The 21,840-nt window shown below is 47.3% G+C and overlaps 1 protein-coding gene across 3 annotated transcripts in view; it reads left to right on the top strand.

The window, feature by feature from the left end:
- Positions 1 to 21,840, top strand: part of pla2g6 (phospholipase A2, group VI (cytosolic, calcium-independent)) — a 105,028-nt gene that overhangs the window by 71,290 nt on the left and 11,898 nt on the right. For 2 of the 3 annotated variants that reach the window (XM_078237437.1, XM_078237436.1), the window contains exons 8-14: positions 88 to 270; positions 2,337 to 2,445; positions 10,365 to 10,502; positions 11,632 to 11,722; positions 12,183 to 12,346; positions 14,790 to 14,940; positions 16,314 to 16,450. In XM_078237437.1, the coding sequence (XP_078093563.1) occupies positions 88 to 270; positions 2,337 to 2,445; positions 10,365 to 10,502; positions 11,632 to 11,722; positions 12,183 to 12,346; positions 14,790 to 14,940; positions 16,314 to 16,450 (973 nt within the window). The remainder of the gene's footprint in view (positions 1 to 87; positions 271 to 2,336; positions 2,446 to 10,364; positions 10,503 to 11,631; positions 11,723 to 12,182; positions 12,347 to 14,789; positions 14,941 to 16,313; positions 16,451 to 21,840) is intronic. The other variant, XM_078237438.1, reaches the window with a different exon arrangement.

The raw sequence follows: 21,840 nt of genomic DNA, 5'->3' as shown, positions 1-21,840 counted from the left end.
TAATGTCCTGAGGCTGTGGAAGGCTCGATTATAGATGCAGGTTTTTCATTATGGAATTGCAGTTCTTTGTTGATTGAATAATTTCAGATGGTCCGACTGCTGATTGACCGTGGATGTGCCTTGAACTACCTGAGTAAAACTGGAGAAACACCACTGCACATCATGGTGAAACGCGGGCGTTTTGAGTGCGCTATGGTTATGTTAGTACATGGAGCAAATACAAATGCAAAAGGTGAAAGTGGGAATACACCCCTTCATCTTGCCATGAAGGTCAGTACTTTTTAATGCTTTATAGAAAAATCTGTCAGTTTCCTGAATCTTGGCTCATGCCAACCTATGTCTGCGGTGGCACAGTGGTTAGCACTGCTGCCTCTCAGCGCCAGGGACCTGGGTTCGATTCCAGCCTTGGGTGACTGTCTGGAGTTTGCACGTTCTCCCCGTCTCTGCGTGGGTTTCCCCCGGGTGCTCCAGTTTCCTCCCACAGTCCAAAGATGTGCCGGTTAGGTGGATTGGAATTGCTAAATTGCCTCTTAGTGTTCCAAGATGTGTAGGTTAGGGGGATTAGCGGGGTAAATATGTGGGGTTATGGGGATAGGGCCTGGATGGGATGCTCTGTTGAAGAGTTGGTGCAGATTCGATGGGCTGAATGGCCTCCGTCTGCACTGTAGGGCGGCACGGTGACACAGTGGTTCGTACTGCTGCCTCATAGCGCAAGGGATCCGGGTTCGATTCCCGGTTAGGTCACTGTCTGTATGGAGTTGGCACATTCTCCCGTGTCAGTGTGGGTTTCCTCCGGGTGCTCCGGTTTCCTCCCACAGTCCGAAAAACGTGCTGGTTAGCTGCATAGGCCATGCTAAATTCTCCCTCAGTGTACCCAAACAGGCGCTGGAGTGTGGCAACCAGAGGACACTTCATTGAAGTGTTAATGTAAGCCTACTTGTGACACTAATAAATAAACTGTAGGGACTCTCTCGCAGCTTGTTGAGTAGGATGTGTCCCTCTTGAGATAGAATGTTAAGTTGACAGAACATCTGTATGTATGATTTCTCAGTAACTTGGCTGGGACGATATTAAGTGTGATCATGGGTTTCAGTGCATCTGATAGCTGGGTAACTAAAGAATAAATAGCATTGGGAAGGGAAGGCAAGACCAGCCTCTACAGTCTCTGCAGTGCTTAGACCTCATTTCCTGCCAACTTATCTCAGGATGGCATTAATCGCTGGTGTGGGAAGTCAAAAGTGTCCTGTTGTTTCAGCCGGAGAGGAAGGGGACTGTGATAATACACATTCTGCAAAGAATGGAAAAAGAATTATGAACATTTACATCAAAACTAGAAGCAGGAGGAGGCCACTCGGCCTTTCGAGCCTGCTCTGCCATTCATTATGATCATGGCTGATCATCAGATTCAATATCCCGATCCCGCCTTCACCCCCATATCCCTTGATCCCTTTAGCCCCAAGAGCTACATCTAATTTCTTCTTGAAATCACGCAACATTTTGGCCTCAACTACTTTCTGTGGGAGTGAATTCCACACATTCGCGCTCCTCTGGGTGAAGAAATTTCTCCTCACCTCAGTCCTAAAAGGTTTACCCCTTATTCTCAAGCTATGACCCCTAGTTCTGGGCTCCCCCCCCCCTCCACCATCGGGGACATTCTTTCTGAATCTACCCTGTCTAGCCCTGTTGGAAGTTTCTAAGTTTCTATGAGTTTATCTCCCCATTTCTCAGAAAGGTCACTTGCTCATGCTGGGGTAATGCTGGACTGATTCTGGCATCCCTCCATTGCTAGTTATTCACGTGCCAGGTTAAATGGCGAGTGAAAGTAGGCTGTTTAGCGGGCATTAGATGTTGCCATCACTCAAGTGTGTCCCATGGGCCTCCTTCTGCACTGTAGGGTGTGAATTGGCCATGTGTCCCTACCCTCTCCATTTGAACATTTAAGTTGGACTCTTGGTTTTTTTTCCCCGTCTTCCTAGTTTAATTTCATTTATTCATTCGTGGGACACTGGTGTCGCTGGCTAGGCCAGCATTTATTGCCCATCCTTAGTTGCCCTTGAGAAGGTGGTGGTGAGCTCCCTTCAGGAGCATTGAGCCGAGGCTTAGCTCCTCAAGACACTCAGACTTCGAGTTCTGCATCACCGTTGTGAGCACTGCAGTCTGTGCAGCTAAAATTCACACAGCGCGTTGCACCCACAAAGCTGAGTGCTCATTTCCAAGAGTGGGAGCGACAAGAGGCACCGAATCAAAGCTTAAGGAGGATTCCTTTTTAATAATAAATGTGTGAAGTTGAAACATGTTGTGACGCGAATCAGTAACTGAACTTTCTGATGTTGCAGCTGGATCACCTGGATCTCATCAAGGCTCTGATCGTGTTTGGTGCGGACGTGAGATCACCCAATGAGTTTGGCGAGACACCTGGTTTGATTGCGGCCCGGCACAGTAAAGGTGGGGCAATCGATAACCTGACAGGATTTAGCGGGAGGATACTAGGGAAGAAATGGTGTGATCTCTTGAGTTGTTCAAAGATGTGCAGGTTAGGTGGACTGGCCATGCTAAATTGCCCCTTAGTGTCCAAAGATGTGCAGGTTAGGTGGATTGGCCATGCTAAATTGCCCTTTAGTGTCCAAAGATGTGCAGGTTAGGTGGATTGGCCACGCTAAATTGCCCCTTAGTCTCCAAAGATGTGCAGGTTAGGTGGATTAGCCATGGTAAATGAATGGGGTTATGGGGATTGAGGGGGCAGAGGGAGGGGGGCAGTGTGTGGGTGCAGACTTGATGAGAACATAAGAACACAGCACGGTAGCACAGTGGTTAGCACTGCTGCTTCACAGCTCCAGGGTCCTGGGTTCGATTCCCGGCTTGGGTCACTGTCTGTGTGGAGTTTGCACATTCTCCTCGTGTCTGCATGGGTTTCCTCCGGGTGCTCCGGTTTCCTCCCACAGTCCAAAGATGTGCGGGTTAGGTTGATTGGCCATGCTAAAAATTGCCCCTTAGTGTCCTGAGATGCGTAGGTTAGAGGGATTAGTGGGTAAAATATGTAGGGATATGGGGGTAGGGCCTGGGTGGGATTGTGGTCGGTGCAGACTCGATGAGCCGAATGGCCTCTTTCTGTACTGTAGGGTTTCTATGATTTCTATGATAAGAACATAAGAAATAGGAGCAGGAGTAGGCCATCTAGCCCCTCGAGCCTGCCCCGCCATTCAATAAGATCATGGCTGATCTGAAGGGGATCAGTTCCCCTTACCCGCCTGATCCCTATAACCCCTAATTCCCTTACCGATCAGGAATCCATCTATCCGTGATTTAAACATATTCAACGAGGTAGCCTCCACCACTTCAGTGGGCAGAGAATTCCAGAGATTCACCACCCTCTGAGAGAAGAAGTTTCTCCTCAATTCTGTCCTAAACTGACCCCCCTTTATTTTGAGGCTGTGCCCTCTAGTTCTAGTTTCCTTTCTAAGTGGAAAGAATCTCTCCACCTCTACCCTATCCAGCCCCTTCATTATCTTCTAGGTCTCTATAAGATCAGCCTTCTAAATTCCAACGAGTACAAATCCAATCTGCTCAGTCTCTCCTCATAATCAACACCCCTCATCTCTGGTATCAACCTGGTGAACCTTCTCTGCACTCCCTCCAAGGCCAATATATCCTTCCGCAAATAAGGGGACCAATACTGCACACAGTATTCCAGCTGCGGCCTCACCAATGCCCTGTCCAGATGCAGCAAGACATCTCTGCTTTTATATTCTATTCCCCTTGCGATATAGGCCAACATCCCATTTGCCTTCTTGATCACCTGTTGCACCTGCAGACTGGGTTTTTGCGTCTCATGCACAAGGACCCCCAGGTCCCTCTGCACAGCAGCATGTTGTAATTTCTTTCCATTTAGATAATAATCCAATTTGCTATTATTTCTTCCAAAGTGAATAACCTCGCATTTGTTAACGTTATACTCCATCTGCCAGATCCTCGCCCACTCACTCAGCCCAAATGGCCTCTTTCTGCACTGTAGGGATTCTATGGTAAATGGCTTGGTTTTTAGCCAATAATTTAGGGTTTAAAATAGTTTGATGCTGCCCTCTCTGAACTGCAAGGCCTATCAAAAACAACTGACTATGAATTTTAAACAGAATTACTTCACGGTGAACCCCTACAATGTTTTTTTTCTGCGCTTTCTTTACAAAGATTCCCGTTGTTGGTCACACTTAAGTAAACATTTTTTCGAACTTTCTGTTGTGATCTGCGTTTTCCCAGGTTGCCACCTTTTTGGAAATTGAATGGTGTGAATGTGTTTCCACGTAGAATCACTACAGAGCAGAAGGCCATTCAGCCCATCGGGTCAGCACCGACTCTCTGATAGACCACCATACCCAGGCCTTATCCCCGTAACCCCATGCATTTACCTCACTAATCCCCCTAACCTACACATCCTGGGCTACTAAGGGGCAACTTAGCATGGACAATCCCCCTAACCTACACATCCTGGGCTACTAAGGGGCAACTTAGCATGGAAAATCCACCTAACCTACACATCTTTTGGACTGTGGGAGGAAACCGGAGCAACCGGAGGAAACCCACGCAGACATGGAGAGAACGTGCAAACTCCACACAGACAGTCACCCAAGGCTGGAATTGAACCCAGGTCCCTGGCGCTGTGAGGCAGCAGTGCTAACCACTGTGCCACCGTGCCATCCCGTGCTGCCCCGCATGGATGCTGCTTTTGGACCTTGTAGGAAGTTTCACACCAAGTTAAAGTCCAACAGGTTAATTTGGAATCACGAGCTTTCGGAGCGCTGCTCCTTCATCAGGTGAGATTCACCTGGTGAAAGAGCAGCGCTCCGAAAGCTCGTGATTCCAAATAAACCTGTTGGACTTTAACCTGGTGTTGTGAGACTTCTTACTGTGCCCACCCCGATCCAACACCGACATCTCCACATCATGGCTTTAGGGCCTTGTCCTGGTGTATACCTTTATGATTTTTTAAAAATTCTAATATTTTTCCAAGGCTGTAAAGGTACAGAATGTGAGGAATTTGAAATGGGGAGAGTTTTACTTGAGGTTGCTTTCTGTATTATGGAGTTACGTATGATGCATGGTATATTGTGTGATAGTAGGTGCTTGATAGTGTCACACTGACTGTACTATAACCAGAGCATGTTGCATGAGCTATTGTGATCCATTGATCTCAGCTGGGTGACCAGTTTATGTTATTGATTGTCTCTGCTCTCAAAGTGATGTCCCAGAGATGTTTTTCAAGTACTGAATATAAGAATGAACATTATAAAGCTGTTATAGTGTCAGACTCTCTTCGCTCAGTTTTAACTGTGGGCCTCTGAAATCCGGCAATTTCAATAAACCAGATCTCTCTACAAAGTGAAAGATGCAATCTTAAATGTGAAGTGAAAGGTATCATAGTTTACTTCAAGTCTGACGATTCCTCTGTAGTGCACTGTTTCGGAAATTACTCCGAGTGTCCACCATGTTCTCCTGTTCTCTTAGCAACGTGGCAATTAGCACAGTCTACATTGTTCAGGCTAAAACTTACTTCATGGAATCCCTACAGTGCAGAAGGAAGCCATTTGGCCCATCGAGTCTACACCAACCACAATCCCACTCAGACCCTATTCCCATAACCCCACTTATTTACTCCACTAATCCCCCTCACACTAAGGGACAATTTAGCATGGCCAATCAACCTAACCCGCACATCTTTGGACTGTGGGAGGAAACCGGAGCACCCGGAGGAAATCCACGCAGACACGGGGAGAACATGCAAACTCCACACAAATAGTCACCCAAGCCAGGATTCAAACCCGGGTCCCTGGAGCTGTGAGGCCCACTGTGCCACCGTATTACCCCAAACTTGACCCATCACTCGCTTCATATCCTGTTTTGAAACTGTGCCCTGAAACTTTGGCAGCATATTCCAACAGTTTTTGAAAGCTTTTGGAAATGCTACGTGGCAAACGTCCACGTTTCCTATCTTCTCAAAGTGGAAAGAGTTAGCGCAGAGAACAAAATTCCCCTGGGAATATACTACCTGGGATCTCCAAAGACAACTTTCAACCATCACGAACAAACAGATTGTGAAAACTGAAATGAAACAGGAAAAGCTGGAACCACTCGCCAGATCCTAAGACCATAAGAAATAGGAACATGAGTAGGCCATTCGGCCCCTCAAGCCTGTTCTACCATTCAATAAAATGATGGCTGATCCGACTGTCCTCATGTCCACTTTCCCCGTAACCCTGGATGCCCTTACTGATCAAAAATCTACCCATCTCAGCCTTAAATATACACAAGGACTCTGCCCCCTGTGGCAAGGAGTTCCAAAGAGACTCACCCCTCAGAGAAGAAATTCCTCCTCATCTCCGTCTTAAATTGGCACCCCTTTATTCTGAGACCATGCCGTCTGCTCCTGGACTCTCCCATGAGGGGAAGCATCCTCTCAGCATTTACCCTGTCAAACCCCTGAAGAATCCCAAATGTTTCAGTGAAATCACCTCTCATTCTAACAAATTCCAGTGAGTCGAGTCCCAATCTGTTTAACCTTTCCTCATAAGACAATCCCTCCATCCCAGGGATCATCCTAGTGAACCTTCTCCGAATTGCCTCCTTTGAAATACTGATCAGGCAACATTTGTGGAGAGAGAAACATTTCATAAGACTAGAATCATGCGATCCCTACAGTGCAGAAGGGGGCCATTCGGCCCATCAAGTCTGCACCGACCTCAATCCCACCCAAGCCCTATCCCTGTAACCCCACATATTTACCCTGCTAATCCCTCTGACACTTGGGTTAATTTAGCACGGCCAATCAACTTAACCCCGCACATCTTTCAGACTGTGGGAGGAGACCGGAGCACCCGGAGGAAACCCACATAGATACGGGGAGAGCGCGCAGACTCCGCACAGACAGTGACCCCAAGCCGGGAATCGAACCCGGGTCCCTGGGCGCTGTGAGGCAGCAGCATTAACCACCGTGCCGTCCTGCAGTGGCTCAAGAAGATGGGTCACCACCCAATCTTGAGCAAAATTAAGGATGGGCAACACCAATGTTGGCCTTGTCAGCATCACTGATACCCTCTGGTTTTTAAAAATGCTTGTCTTGCATTAGTGGTTCTGAAACATGCAGGGCTGATGTGGTTTGATTCCAGTTGTTGGCAGTGACATCAGCGCCACCATCGTTAGGAGGACGTAATTTCAGGGTGTCATGATTATATCAGAATAGATGTCGATGGAGGAATTTATATGGCGGGGGGGAGGGAAGGATTAATGTCAGTTGTCAAAATATAAGAATATTTAAGGGCGGCATGGTGGTTAGCACTACTGTCTCACTGTCGATTCCCGGCTTGGGCCACTGTCTGTGCGGAGTCTGCATGTTCTCCCCATGTCTGCGTGGGTTTCCTCCGGTTTCCTCTCACAGCCTGAAAGACGTGCTGGTTAGGGCGCATTGGCCGTGCTAAATTCTCCCTCAGTGTACCCGAACAGGCGCCGGAGTGTGGCGACTAGGAGGCTTTCACAGTAACTTCATTGCAGTGTTAATGTCAGCCTACTTGTGACTAATAAATAAATAAACTTGATAAATAATATTTCTGGACAAAATATGTAAAAATATGAGTGTTTTAATCTATTACGTAGGTATGGAAAATCAGTATTATCTGAAGATTTATAAATATGCAATTCGTAAAATCATAGAATCCCTACAGTGCAGAAGGAGGCCATTCGGCCCATTGAGTCTGCACTGATGACCGTAACCCCACATATTTGCTAATATGTGGGGTTACGGGGGGTTACCTTGCTAATCCCCTGAGACTAGGGTCAATTTATCATGGACAATCAACCTAACCCACACATCTTTCGGACTGTGGGAGGAAACCGGAGCACCCGGAGGAAACCCAGGCAGACACGGGGAGAACGTGCAGACTCCGCACAGGCAGCGACGCAAGCCTGGTCCCTGGCGCCGTGAGGTAGCAGTGCTAACACACTGTGCCGCCGTGCCGTGTTGATGCTGGTGAATACGAGGCCTTTGGTGAAGCGTGTTGAACAAGGCTGGTACCGTGGTTCTTAGACTCCCAATTAAATGTAGGTCATGTATTATCGAGTGGGTTCTTGAAAGGAAATAAATAGCCGAGTGAATGGCGTTCTAAAATAGGGAGAGTACTTCCCCTCTCTGATCCCATGCCTGGAGTACAGGTGTGCTTCATCTCGGAACAGGAACGTAGCTTGCTCCTGTTGAGTGTCCCCTCTTTCCCCACCACTCCTCTGCCCTCTAATACAGTGAGCTCTGATTTTCAGAAATGCGGTAACTGGGACCTGGTTTCTGAGTGGAAGCCATTTAAAGTTCAGTTATCTTAAAGTTTATTTATTTGTCACAAGTAGGCTCACATTAACACTGAACGTTACAATGAAAGTTACTGTGAGAATCCCCTAGTTGCCACACTCCGGCGCCTGTTCGGGTACACTGAGGGAGAATTTTAGCATGGCCAATGCACCCTAACCAGCACGTCTTTTGGACTGTGGGAGGGAACCGGAGCACCCGGAAGAAACCCACGCAGACACGGGGAGAACGTGCAAACTCCGCACAGACAGTGACCCAAGCCGGGAATCGAACCTGGGTCTCTGGCGCTGTGAGGCAGCAGTGCCAACCACTGTGCTACTGCTACTTAATAGTGAGACAGGAGTTTTCCCCAATTCTGTTCCATTTCCAATGGCTTTGCTGAGGATGTGATCACCGGTTTCCTGCCAAAGTCCGAAAGACGTGCTGGTTAGGTGGTTTGGCCATGCTAAATTCTGCCTCAGTGTACCCGAACAGGCGCCGGAGTGTGGCGACTAGGGAATTTTCACAGTAACGTCACTGCAGTGTTAATATAAGCCTACCTGTGACACTAATAAATAAACAAGTAAATGCCTTGGAACAGGGCAGTCCACTTACTCTTCTTGGCCACTGGTGACCTGGGAGCAGCAGTGTAACTAACCAGATGGGTTAGGGATTGTTGCCTGCGAAGTAACGGCCTGTAGAACTGCACAGAAACAATATCCAGTTCAGGAAAGGCTGGCGAGAGGTTGGTGGGCGGCATGGTGGCACAGTGGTTAGCAATGCTGCCTTACAGCGCCAGGGACCTGGGTTTAATTCTGGCCTCAGGTCACTGTGTGGAGTCTGCGCGCTCTCCCCGTGTCTGTGTGGGTTTCCTCCCACACTCCAAAGATGTGCGGGTTAGGCGGATTGGCCGTGCTACATTGCCCCTTAGAGTCAGGGGATTAGCAGTGTAAAATATGTGGGGTTACGGGAATAGGGCCTGGGTGGGATTGTGGTCAGTGCAGGCTCGATGGGCCGAATGGCCTCCTTCCACAGTGTAAGTAGTCTCACAACATCAAGTTAAAGTCCAACAGGTTTATTTGGTAGCACGAGCTTTCGGAGCGCTGCTTCTTCACCAGGTGAGTGCCTCATCTGATGAAGGAGCGGCGCTCCGAAAGCTCGTGCTACCAAATAAACCTGTTGGACTTTAACCTGGGGTAGTGAGACTACTTATTGTGCCTACCCCAGTCCAATGCCGGCATCTCCATATCATGGCTCCTTCTGCAGTGTGGGGATTCAATGATTCTCTGAGAGGAGCTTTTAAAAAAAATGGTCTTCTGATTAGCCAACACTGCTGCAGGTATCCAGTAAGAAGTCTCACAACACCAGGTTAAAGTCCAACAGGTTTATTTGCTAGCACAAGCCACAAGCTTTCGGAGCACTGCCCCTTCATCAGGTGAGTGGGAGTTGTGCTCACAAACAGGAGTTGTGTTCACAAACAACTCCCACTCACCTGATGAAGGGGCAGTGCTCCGAAAGCTTGTGGCTTGTGCTAGCAAATAAACCTGTTGGACTTTAACCTGGTGTTGTGAGACTTCTTACTGTGCTTACCCCAGTCCAACGCCAGCATCTCCACATCATGGCAGATATCCAGTGCAGAACAGTTTAGGTGAATTTGCATGATTAGATTCTCATGAAAAATAGCAAAACAAAATAACAGAAATGGCGTTAAATAAAGAAGCTCCACTTGACAAATGTGCCTCAGCCGCGTGAAATTCTCCCCCCCTTTCTCTTCCCTCTCCCCACTCTTGATAGAAGGAGATGGAGGAGAAGTTGGGGGGGGGGGGGGTGGAGGGACAACTTTCGTCCCAGCCTTAAGAAAGAGACATAAACAGTCACCTCAAACATAGCATTTTGGTTTGAAACTTTGCAAATTTTTGAAAGGTGCATTAATAACAAGTAACAGTTAAGCCTGCATGTGGTAAATGTGTTTCTATGTGGTTCAGAATTAAAATCGTGCTTTGCCTGTTTATGTTCCGGCACTAACTGTTTGATGCCTTCGAAGGCACTAACCGGAAGGTGATGCTGAGCCTCCTCTATAGTATAGGGGCCGAACGTTGTTGTCCGCCTTCTCCTGACTCCCCCATGCCATCACCCAGCCACACCTCAAGATCACTCCCAGTGAAAACCAACCATGGATTAGGTAACCTCAGCCATTGGCTCCCTTTTGTTGCATCCTCGCTTCTGTCACCTGGATTCCTGTCCTGCTTTGCGGTGGGGGAGGGAGGGGTGGGGAGGGGTCAGTAAGGTGGGCAGAGGGATCTTTTTCTAAAGTTAAACGCTTTATCAACAATGTCACAGGCTGAACTGCTCTCTGCAAGATTCGCCTTTCCTCCGTCTTCACTTTTCCTCATTCCCGTTGCTGCTTTTAATTTATCATTGAATCACGCTGGAGTTTTAAATTTGTCAAGTTGATTATGTGTGACTGGCGAACCTCGCGTTAACATCTGCAGAGAGGTGACCTGTGGGATGAGCTATGGGGAGGGGGGGGATGAGGTTGCCATCTTTGTTATACTTATTCTTAAAATTCTTTAACGAACAGAGCCCTTTTTTTTTTTGTTTCCTGAATTATTAAACTCAAATACCACAGCAGTCGTCGACGATGCAGAGTCCAACATTTTGAAACATCAAAATACTTTTGAAATATCTATTTCCCAAAACGATGGATATGAGTGCAGTTTGTACTCGAAACAAGGCTTCCTATTATATCCCCACTCCTGGTTGAGAAGGTGGTGGTGGACCACCTTCTTGAACTGGTAGGTAGTGGCTCATTACAACTGAGTGGCTTTATCTTTTTTTCCCATTCATTCGTGGGACATGGGCGTCGCTGGCTGGCCAGCATTTATTGCCCATCCCTAGTTGCCCTTGTTCAGAGGGCAGTTGAGAGTCAACCACATTGCTGTGGCTCTGGAGTCACACGTAGTATATTGGCGGGATTGGAGTCACACACAGGCAAGAGCCAGGTCCCCTTTCTCGAAAGAACATTAATAACCAGTTAAACTTTTACAACAATCCAACAGCTCACGGTCACTGAACCCAGCTTTCTTCTTCTGAGTTTTAACTTGAATTCACATCAGATCTTGATGCTGCCACAATGGGGTGCGTTCTCTAGATTATTAATCCACCCCTCTCGAGTACTAATCCACTAACAATCTGCTACAATACCGTAGCACTAATCAAATAACAATAAACCTGTTGGTGTGGGACTTTGCACTGTGAGTGGATGGGGTAGAGCAGCTGATAGTAACCAATAAAGTGCCTTCTGTCTTCAGGATTTGAGGATATCATCGGGATTGCCACTGTAGTCGGGTCCTTATCGAAAGGGGTGGATGCTCTGGATGGTGATGGATATATGCACCGGAGGTAAGAGTGTGGGTTGAATGAGCTGGGATTGTTCTCCCTGGAAAGACGGAGACCATGGGGCGACCTGATAGAAGTTTATAGAATTATGAGGGGTATAGTTAGGGTGAACAGTTGGAATGTTTTTCCCAGGGCAGAAATGACAATTACAAGGGGGCACAAGTTCAAGATAGCGGGGGGAAGGTTCAGTGGAGATGTGCGGGGGAAGTGTTTTACACAGAGGGTGGTGGGGGGTCTGGAATGCACCGCCAAGTGAGGTACTTACATTAGTGACATTTAAGACATATCTTGATATGAACAAACGGAGAATAGAGGGATTTAAGCAGTTGATCCAGATAGATAAAAGTGATTGGCGCGGGCTTGGAGGGCCAAAGGGCCTGTTCCTGCGCTGTTTGTTGTTCTTTGAATGGACATTAATGTTACTTCCTTCAGTTTTGTTCAATCGCATGGTGTTCATTTTCAGATACGACCGCTTGCTGTGCCTGGACGGGGGTGGAATTCGAGGCCTTGTCTTAATTCAGCTGCTCATTGCCATCGAGCAGACTGCTGGACAGCCCATCCGGGAGCTCTTCGACTGGATATCAGGCACCAGCACTGGCGGAATCCTGGCCCTCGCCATCGTACATGGTAAGTTCCTTACGAAGTTGGCAAGTTGGACCCATGGGGTGGGGAAGGGGAGCATCAGGTTTTTATTCATTTGTGGCACATGGGCATCGCTGGCTCGGCCAGCATTTATTGCCCGTCCCTAGTTGCCCCTTGGAGGGCAGTTGAGAGTCAACTACATTGCTGAGGCTCTGGAATCACATGAAGGCCAGACCAGGTAAGGACGGCAGATTTCCTTCCCCAAAGTACATCAGTGAACCAGATGGGTTTTTCCGACAATGGTTTCACGGTCATCAGTAGATTCTTAATTCCAGATACTTTTTGTTGAATTCAAATTCCACCATCTGCCGTGGCGGGCGGATTTCTTTCCCTAAAGGACATTAGTGAACCAGGTGGGTTATGCATGAGAGGATTTGGGGTTGGGAAAATATTTAACAGTTTCTTGAAAGATACAGGGATCCATATGAATGTCGGGCGGCACGGTGGCACAGTTGGTTAGCACTGCTGCCTCACAGCGCCGGGGACCCGGGTTCGATTCCCGGCTTGGGTCACTGTCTGTGCAGAGTCTGCACATTCTCCCCGTGTCTGCGTGGGTTTCCTCCGGGTGCTCCGGTTTCCTCCCACAGTCCGAAAGACATGTTAATTAGGTGCATTGGCCGTGCTAAATTCTCCCTCAGTTTACCCGAACAGGCGCCGGAGTGTGGCGACTCAGGGATTTTCACAGTAACTTCATTGCAGTATTAATGTAAGCCTACTTGTGACACTAATAAACTTAAAACTTTTTAAAAAACTTTAAACTCTGTGCGTGCTTTGATTCAGGCAGAGATGTGAATTCCAAGGTGACACCGATTTGTTTAAAAATAGTGAAATTGTTCAAAAATTATTGGTGAATTTAGATATATTTTTTCAAAAAATCATGTACTCCCCTCCCTTTCAATGGTTATTCTGGTAGTTTCTGTCCCTTACTGTTCAATTTAAAGTGCGATGTTATGTTATCTTTCATTCCCTTTCTGGGTTTGTCAGGGGCAGGAGGTTTAGAGGGGATGCGAGGAAAAACCTTTTTACTCAGAGGGTGGTGAGGGTCTGGAATGCGCTGCCTGGGAGGGTGGTGGAGGCGGGATGCCTCACATCCTTTAAAAAGTACCTGGATGAGTACTTGGCACATCATAACATTCAGCGCTATGGGCCAAGTGCTGACAGATGGGATTAGGTGGGAGTTCAGATGTTTGTAATGTGTTGGTGCGGACTCGATGGGTCGAATGGCCTCTTCTGCGCTGTATGATTCTAATTGCAGCCAAAAGGGGGATTGGCAGGCTTAACTGCCGGACTCTACCATGCCATAACTAGCTGCTGGGAGGCCCCAACCATACCGCATCTCCCTGCGTGGTATTTTGGGATTGACGTCCATCTTGTTTTGGACCACTTTTGGGCCCAGACTTAACGTTGCTGAGGAAGTTCAAACCCAATCAGTTCGATGACTGAAATAAAGGCAAAATACTGCGGGTGCTGGAATCTGGACCAAAAACAGAAAATGCTGGAAAATCTCAGCAGGTCTGACAGCATCTATGGGGAGAGAATAGAGCTAACGTTTCGAGTCTGGATGACCCTTCGTCAGAGCTGAAGACAATTGATGTATAACGTATCGAAGATGTATAAATCTCATCCTGCTCTGACGAAGGATCATCCAGACATTGGCTCTATTCTCAATGACTGAAACATCTGTATTTGTTTATCAGTGTGTGGCTGTACTTGTCCCTCCACAGGAAGCATGCATTCCGTACCAAAGTTGGTATTTTTTGGGGGGGAAACAGGAAGCTTTGCATAGTTTTCAGAAGAAGTGTTATTTGATGTGTTGTCCCCATTGAAAAAATTCAAACCATGTTTGAGGTTGACTTCATTCAAATCTTTCTTCCCTCTTTCCTTCTATAGCTAGTGATAAAGGTGATAAAAGGTGTAGCTTGTGATAAAGGGGCGGCACAGTGGCACACTGGTTGGCACTGCCACCTCACAGCACCAGGGACCTGGGTTCAATTCCGGCCTTGGGTCACTGTCTGTGCGGAGTTTGCACATTCTCCCCATGTCCGCGTGGGTTTCCTCCGGCTGCTCCGGTTTCCTCCCACAGCCCAAAGATGTGCGGGTTAGGTTGATTGGCCATGCTAAATTGTCCCTTAGTGACCGGGGGATTAGTAGGGTAAATATGTGGGGTTACGGGGATAGGGCCTGGGTGGGATTATTTTCGGTGCAGACTCGATGGACCGAATGGCCTCCTGCACTGTAAGAATTCAGTGATTCTAAGATGTGTAAGTTAGGGGTAAATATATGGGGATACGGGGATAGGATCTGGATGGGATGCTGTGATGGAGTCGGTGCAGACCCAATGGGCCAAAGGGCCTCCTTCTGCCCTGCAGGGATTCTATGCTTTGCTCGAGGCACCCACTGTTGGATACTGCTTTCCTCTCGCTCGTAGGTAAATCCATGGAATATCTGCGTTGCCTGTATTTCCGGATGAAAGATGAAGTCTTTAAAGGATCCCGGCCATTTTCCTCAGTTCCACTCGAGGAGTTTCTGAAGAAGGAGTTTGGGGAAAACACCAAAATGACTGACGTCACCAAACCAAAGTGAGTTAATAATTTTTGATTTCAGAGTGACGATGAAAACACCTCTTGTGTTTTCCCATCTGTTTTTATCCTGTTACTTTGCTACATATTAAAATACTAACTATTGCACAAACTTAACCTTGACTTGCAACCAATCCCCAATTCTATATTATATTAAATTCACTCTTCAACTTTTTGAATAAAAGTGAACTATCTTGGCATGCTTTTCAAAATGGTTTATCTATTAACTTTGTTTAATATCATTGCTGCCAGTGGTGGGTAGGTAAGGGCATCTTGAATGCTGACTTGTAGCACACACAAAGATGGGTGTCCAGCGATGTCTCAGTGGGTCAACTTAATGCGAGGTAGGTCCATTCAAAGGTCTGACAGCAGCAGGGAAGAAGCTGTTCTTGAGTCGGTTGGTACGTGTCCTCAGACTTTTGTATTTTTTTCCCGACGGAAGAAGGTGGAAGAGAGAATGTCCGGGGTGCATGGGGTCCTTAATTATGCTGGCTGCTTTGCTGAGGCAGCGGGAAGTGTAGACAGAGTCAATGGATGGGAGGCTGGTTTGAATGATGGACTTGTCTGCGTTCACGATCCTTTATAGTTTCCTGTGGTCTTGGGCAGAGCAGGAGCCATACCAAGCTGTGATACAACCGGAAAGCATTCTTTCTATAGTGCATCTGTAGGGCTGGTGAGAGTTGTAGCAGATATGCCAACTTTCCTTAGTCTCCTGAGAAAGTAGAGGCGTTGGTGGGCTTTGTTAACTATGGTGTTCGCATGGAGGGACTAGGACAGGTTGTTGGTGATCTGGACACCTAAAAACCTGAAACTCTCAACCATTTCTACTACATTCCCATTGATGTAGACAGGGGCATGTTCTCCACTATGCTTCCTGAAGTCAATGACAATCTCCTTCGTTTTGTTGACATTGAGGGAGAGATTATTGTTGCCGCACCAGTTCACCAGATTCTCTGTCTCTTTCCTATACAGTGTCCCGTCATTGTTTGAGATCTGACCCACTACGGTGGTGTCGTCAGCAAACTTGAAAATCAAGTTGGAGGGGAATTTGGCCGCACAGTCATAGGTGTATAAGGAGTATAGTAGGGGGCTGAGGACACAGCTTTGTGGAGCACCGGTGTTGAGTATGATCGTGGAGGAGGTGTTGTTGCCTATCCTTACTGATTGTTGTCTGTGAGTTCGGAAGTTAATGTGCTCCGGTTTCCTCCCACTGTCCAACCAGTTAGGTGCATTGGCTGTGCTAAATTCTCCCTCAGTGTACCCAGGCAGTGTGGCGACTAGGGAATTTTCACAGTAACTTCATTGCAGTATTAATGTAAGCCTTACTCGTGACACTAATAAATAAACTTTGAAACTTTAAACTCTGCCCATAGAGTTATGGTGACTGGAACTCTGGCCGACCGACACCCTGGAGAACTTCACCTGTTCCGCAACTACAATCCACCAGAGCCGCGATATGATCCACCCTACATGCGGACAGCGGAGTTCCAGGCTCTCACCCAGCCTAAAGGTAAACAGAAAGTGTGTCAGTGCCTGACCCACGAGAAGCACATTGAAAAACTTGCGATGTCTTGATATCTGGGGATCAAAGCTCCCAATTGTATTTTTAAAACTTCATCCATGGAATGTGGCCAATATTTTGTCGTCCACCTGTAATTCCCCTGAAGAAGGCGGTGCAGAGCTCCCCTTTTGAACTCAGGTGAGTGGTTTGCTTGGCCACTTTGGAGAACACTTAAGAATCAGCCAAGTTGCTAAGCTTCTGGAATTGCATGTAGGCCACACTGGGTAAGCACACCTTCCCTTGAGGCCATTAGTAAACTAGATGTTTTTATCATAGAATCCCTACAGTGCAGAAGGAGGCCATTCAGCCCGTCGGGTCTGCACTGACCAGGGAGCGGCACAGTGGTTAGCACTGCTGCCTCACAGCTCCAGGGACCCGGGTTCGATTCCCGGCTTGGGTCACGCTCTGTGCGGAGTTTGTACATTCTCTTGTACAAATCTCGTGTCTGCGTGAGTTTCCTCCGGGTGCTCCGGTTTCCTCCCACAGTCCAAAGATGTGCGGGATAGAAAAATTGGCCATGCTAAATTGCCCCTTAGTGTCCCGGGATGCGTAGATTAGAGCGATTAGCAGAGTAAAATATGTGGGATTACAGGGATAGGGCCCGGGTGGGATTGTTGTCAGTGCAGACTCGATGGGCCGAATGCACTGTAGGGTTTCTATGATTTCTATGACCACAATGCCACCCAGGCCCTATCCCCTACTTATTTACCCAACTAACCTCCTGACACTAGGGTCAATTTAGCATGACCAATCAACCTAACATCTTTGGACTGTGGGAGGAAACCAGCCACCCGGAGGAAACCCACGCAGACATGGGGAGAACGTGCAAACTCCGCACAGACAGTGACCCCGAGGTCAGAATTGAACCCAGGTCTCTGGCGCTGTGAGGCAGCTGTGCTAACCACTGTGCCACCGTGTCGCCGTAGAAAGTCCAAAGATGTGCGGGTTAGGTTGATTGGCCAGGTTAAAAAAAAAATTGCCCCTTAAAGTCCTTAGATGTGTAGGTTAGAGGGATTAGCAGGTAAATATGTGGGGGTAGGGCCTGGGTGGGATTGTGGTCGGTGCAGACTCGATGGGCTGAATGGCCTCCTTCTGCACTGTAGGGTTTCTATGATTCTATGATGAAATGGCCGAGTGAGCCACTCCATTCAAGGGCGATTAAGGATGGGCAATAAATGCTGGCCCAGCCAGCGAAACCAACATCCAATGAATAAAAAAATTGCTGCAATTGTCATTTTGGAGCAGAAATTCAGGTCAAAAATTCTAATTGGTAAAAATTGCTTAAAAGAATGTCTATGCATAGCAAAACTTACAACATCTTTATCTCATAGAATCATAGAGGTTTAGGGCATGGAAACAGGCCCTTCGGCCTAACTTGTCCATGCCACCCTTTTTTTTAACCCCTAAGCTAGTCCCAATTGCCCACATTTGGCCCATATCCCTCTATATCCATCTTACGCATGTAACTGTCTAAATGCTTTTTAAAAGACAAAATTGTACCCGCCTCTCCTACTACCCCTGGCCGCTTGTTCCAGACACTCACCATCCTCTGTATGAAAAAATTGCCCCTCTGGACACTTTTGTATCTCTCCCCTCTCACTTTAAACCTATGCCCTCTAGTTTTAGACTCCCCTACTTTTGGGAAAAGATACAGACCTCTAAAAGATCACGCTGTACTCTCCAGAGTTAAAAGTCCCCCATTCTATCCAGCCTCTCCTTATAACTCAAACCATCAAGTCCCGGTAGCATCCTAGTAAATCTCTTCTGCACTCTTTCTAGTTTAATATTCTCCTTTCTATAATAGGATGACCAGAACTGTATTCCAAATGTGGCCTTACCAATGTCTTGTACAACTTCAACAAGACGTCCCAACCCCTATATTCAATGTTCTGACCAATGAAACCAAGCATGTCGAATGCCTTCTTCACCACTCTGTCCACCTGTGACTCCACTTTCAAGGAGCTATGAACATGTACCCCTAGATCTCTTTGCTCTGTAACTCCACGCTCTACCATTAACTGAGTAAATCCTGCCCTGGTTCAATCTACCAAAATGCATCACCTCGCATTTAAGTTTCTTATGATGTTTCTTGTGTTTTTCATGTACGCCCAGGTCTTCAATTGTTCGTTGGTCAGTTAATTTATTTTTCTGCATTTGGTCTGCTGTTTTATATATCTGCTTACCCCCTTTTCTGTGCTTTTCTAAGAATTTGATGGTTACACTACGCAAAATCTTTCTCCGCTGTTGTTGTTTTCTCCCTATTCGCAAGTCATCAAAACATCCTCTTGAACCAAACTCCTCTTTGCGACTTCCGCTATAGCATCTGCACAATATTAAAGATGTTGCATGATTGCAACGGTATTGCACCACACCTCAAGCTGTGAGAATATGTTATGCAACTAAGTCACCTAAAGAAGAGTAATGCACAAAGTACTTGAGCACCGAAGAATGCCGACAGTGCAGAAAGAGGCCTTTCACCCCATCAGGTCTGCCCGACTCTCCGAAAGAGCATTTTATCCAGACCCACTCCCCTGCCCTACACCTACAACCGTGCACATTTACCATGGCCAATCCACCTAACCTGCACATCTTTGGACACTAAGGGACAATTTAACTTGGCCAATCCACCTAACCTGCACATCTTTGGACACTAAGGGACAATTTAACTTGGCCAATCCACCTAACCTGCACATCTTTGGACACTAAGGGGCAATTTAGCATGGCCAATCCACCTAACCTGCACATCTTTGGACACTAAGGGGCAATTTAGCATGGCCAATCCACCTGACCGGCACATCTTTGGACACTAAGGAGCAATTTAGCATGGCCAATCCACCTAACCTGCACATCTTTGGACACTAAGGGGCAATTTAGCATGGCCAATCCACCTAACCTGCACATCTTTGGACACTAAAGGGCAATTTAGCATGGCCAATCCACCTAACCTGCACATCTTTGGACACTAAAGGGCAATTTAGCATGGCCAGTCAACCTAACCTAGAATAGAACCACAGAATCATACAATGAATCATACAACTCGGCCCATCGAGTCTCCACCGACACGCAAGAAACAGCTGCCCTCCCAGCTAATCCCATTAACCAGCACTTGGCCCCTAGCCTTGAATGTTACGGCGTGCCAAGTGCTCATCCAGGTACTTTTTAAAGGATGTGAGGCATCCCGCCGCCACCACCCTCCCAGGCAGCGTATTCCAGACCCTCACCACCCTCTGGGTAAAAAAGATTTTCCTCACATCCCCCCCCCTAAACTTTCTGCCCCTCACCTTGAACCTATGTCCCCTCGTGACTGCCCCTTCAGCTTAATAGGGACAGCTGCTCTTTATCCACTCTGTCCATGTCTCTCATAATCTTGTGCATCTCGATCAGGTCACCCCTCAGTCTTCTCTGCTCCCAAGAAAATCAACCCAAGCCTGTCCGACCTCTCTTCCTAATTTCAATGTTCCATCCCAGACAGCATCCTGGTGAATCTGTTCTACACCCCCTCCAATGCAATCACATCCTTCCTATAATGTGTCGACCAGAACTGCAAACAGTACTGTGGCCTCACCAAAGTTCTATAAAACTCCAACATGACTTCCCTGCTTTTGTAACCTGTGCCTCAATTGATAAGCGTACACATCTTTGGACACTAAGGGGCAATTTAGCATGACCAGTCCACCTAACCTGCACATCTTTGCACTGTGGGAGGAAACCAGAGCACCCGGAGGAAAACCACACAGACACAGGGAGAACCAAGTGGAAGAAAGGGTGACACAGTGGTTAGCACTGCTGCCTCACAGCACCAGGGACCCGGGTTTGATTCCCGGCTTGGGCCACTGTATGTGCGGAGTCTGTGCGTTCTCCCCGTGGGTTTCCTCCGGGCGCTCCGGTTTCCTCCCACAGTCCAAAAGATGTGCTGGTTAGGTGGATTGGCCGTGCTAAATTCTCCCTCAGTGCACCCGAACAGGCATCAGAGTGTGGCGACTGAGGGATTTTCACAGTAACTTCATTGCAGTGTTAATGTAAGCTTTACTTATGACATTAATAAGTAATAAAATAAAATTACAAATAAGAAAAAGTTCAAGGAAAAGACTCCCCTATCTCTCCTCATTTCCTGCCACCCCTCTACTCTTGCCGCTCTTTTGTTCCCTCCTTTCATCCTTAGCTCTCCTCTTTCCTCTCATCCTTATCTCTTTCTCCAGCTCCTCCTGTTTCCTTCTGTTTCTCTCTTCCCCTTCTCTCTTCCCCCTGCCCCCCCTCACCCCCACTCCGCATTAGTTATCCTTCCCCATCCTCTATCCCCGCTTGACTTGGAAAACAAAATGGCCTTGGTCCTGTGCACAAAGTCACAGAAGATCAATCAATAAATTCCTAAAAATCAAATGTATCTTGCAATTTATATATTACCTCTTTAGCAAAATGTCCCGTGGCACCTGAGAGTGATGGGGAGAAACAATTCATAAAATTAACAGAACTTTCACAAATTGGCTGTTACCATTCTTCTCCTGTTCCATGAAGGATTCAACAAGGGATGGCCGACATGGTTGGGGCACAGTGGTTAGCACTGCTGCCTCACAGAGTCAGGGACCCGGGATCGATTCCCGCCTTGAGTGACTGTGCGGAGTCTGCACGTTCTCCCTGTGTCTGTGTGGGTTTCCTCCGGGTGCTCCGGTTTCCTCCCACAGTCCAAAGATGTGTAGGTTAGATGGATTGGCCATGCTAAATTGCCCCTTAGTGTCCAAAGATGTGAAGGTTAGGTTGATTGGCCATGCTAAATTGCCCCTGAGTGTCCAAAGATGTGATGGTTAGGTTGATTGGCCATGCTAACTTGTCCCTTAGTGTCCAAAGATGTGTAGGTTAGGTTGATTGGCCATGCTAAATTGCCCCTTAGTGTCCAAAGATGTGCAGGTTAGGTGGTTTGGCTATGCTAAATTGCCCCTTAGTGTCCAAAGATCTGTAGGTTAGGTGGAATAGCCACGGTAAATTGCCCCCTTAATGTCCAAAGCTAGGGGGATGAGTGAGGTAAATATGTGGGGTTACGGGGTATAGGGCCTGGGTGAGATGCTCTATGAGAGAGTCGGTGCAGACTCGATGGGCCAAATGCATTGTAGGATTCTATGAACACAACCGGCCTGCCCTCTCAGAATGCCAAATCATTGCGAGAGTTTCTTGCTCCTCAACAATTAGTGCTGCAAAGTGTTTAAAAAAAAAAACATGTGTACATTTTTTTTCACTGCACAATCTCCCACAGATGTAAAACTGTCTAAGAATGCGGGCTGCCATGGAGATGGAATTTCCTTAGGCATTTGTTGAGGAATGCACAATAGGCTGGAGAGTCGGTC

Source organism: Mustelus asterias, chromosome 21 (assembly GCF_964213995.1).
Source record: "Mustelus asterias chromosome 21, sMusAst1.hap1.1, whole genome shotgun sequence".
NCBI classification, from domain to species: Eukaryota; Metazoa; Chordata; class Chondrichthyes; order Carcharhiniformes; family Triakidae; genus Mustelus; species Mustelus asterias.
This window is presented reverse-complemented; position numbering and strand designations above follow the sequence as displayed.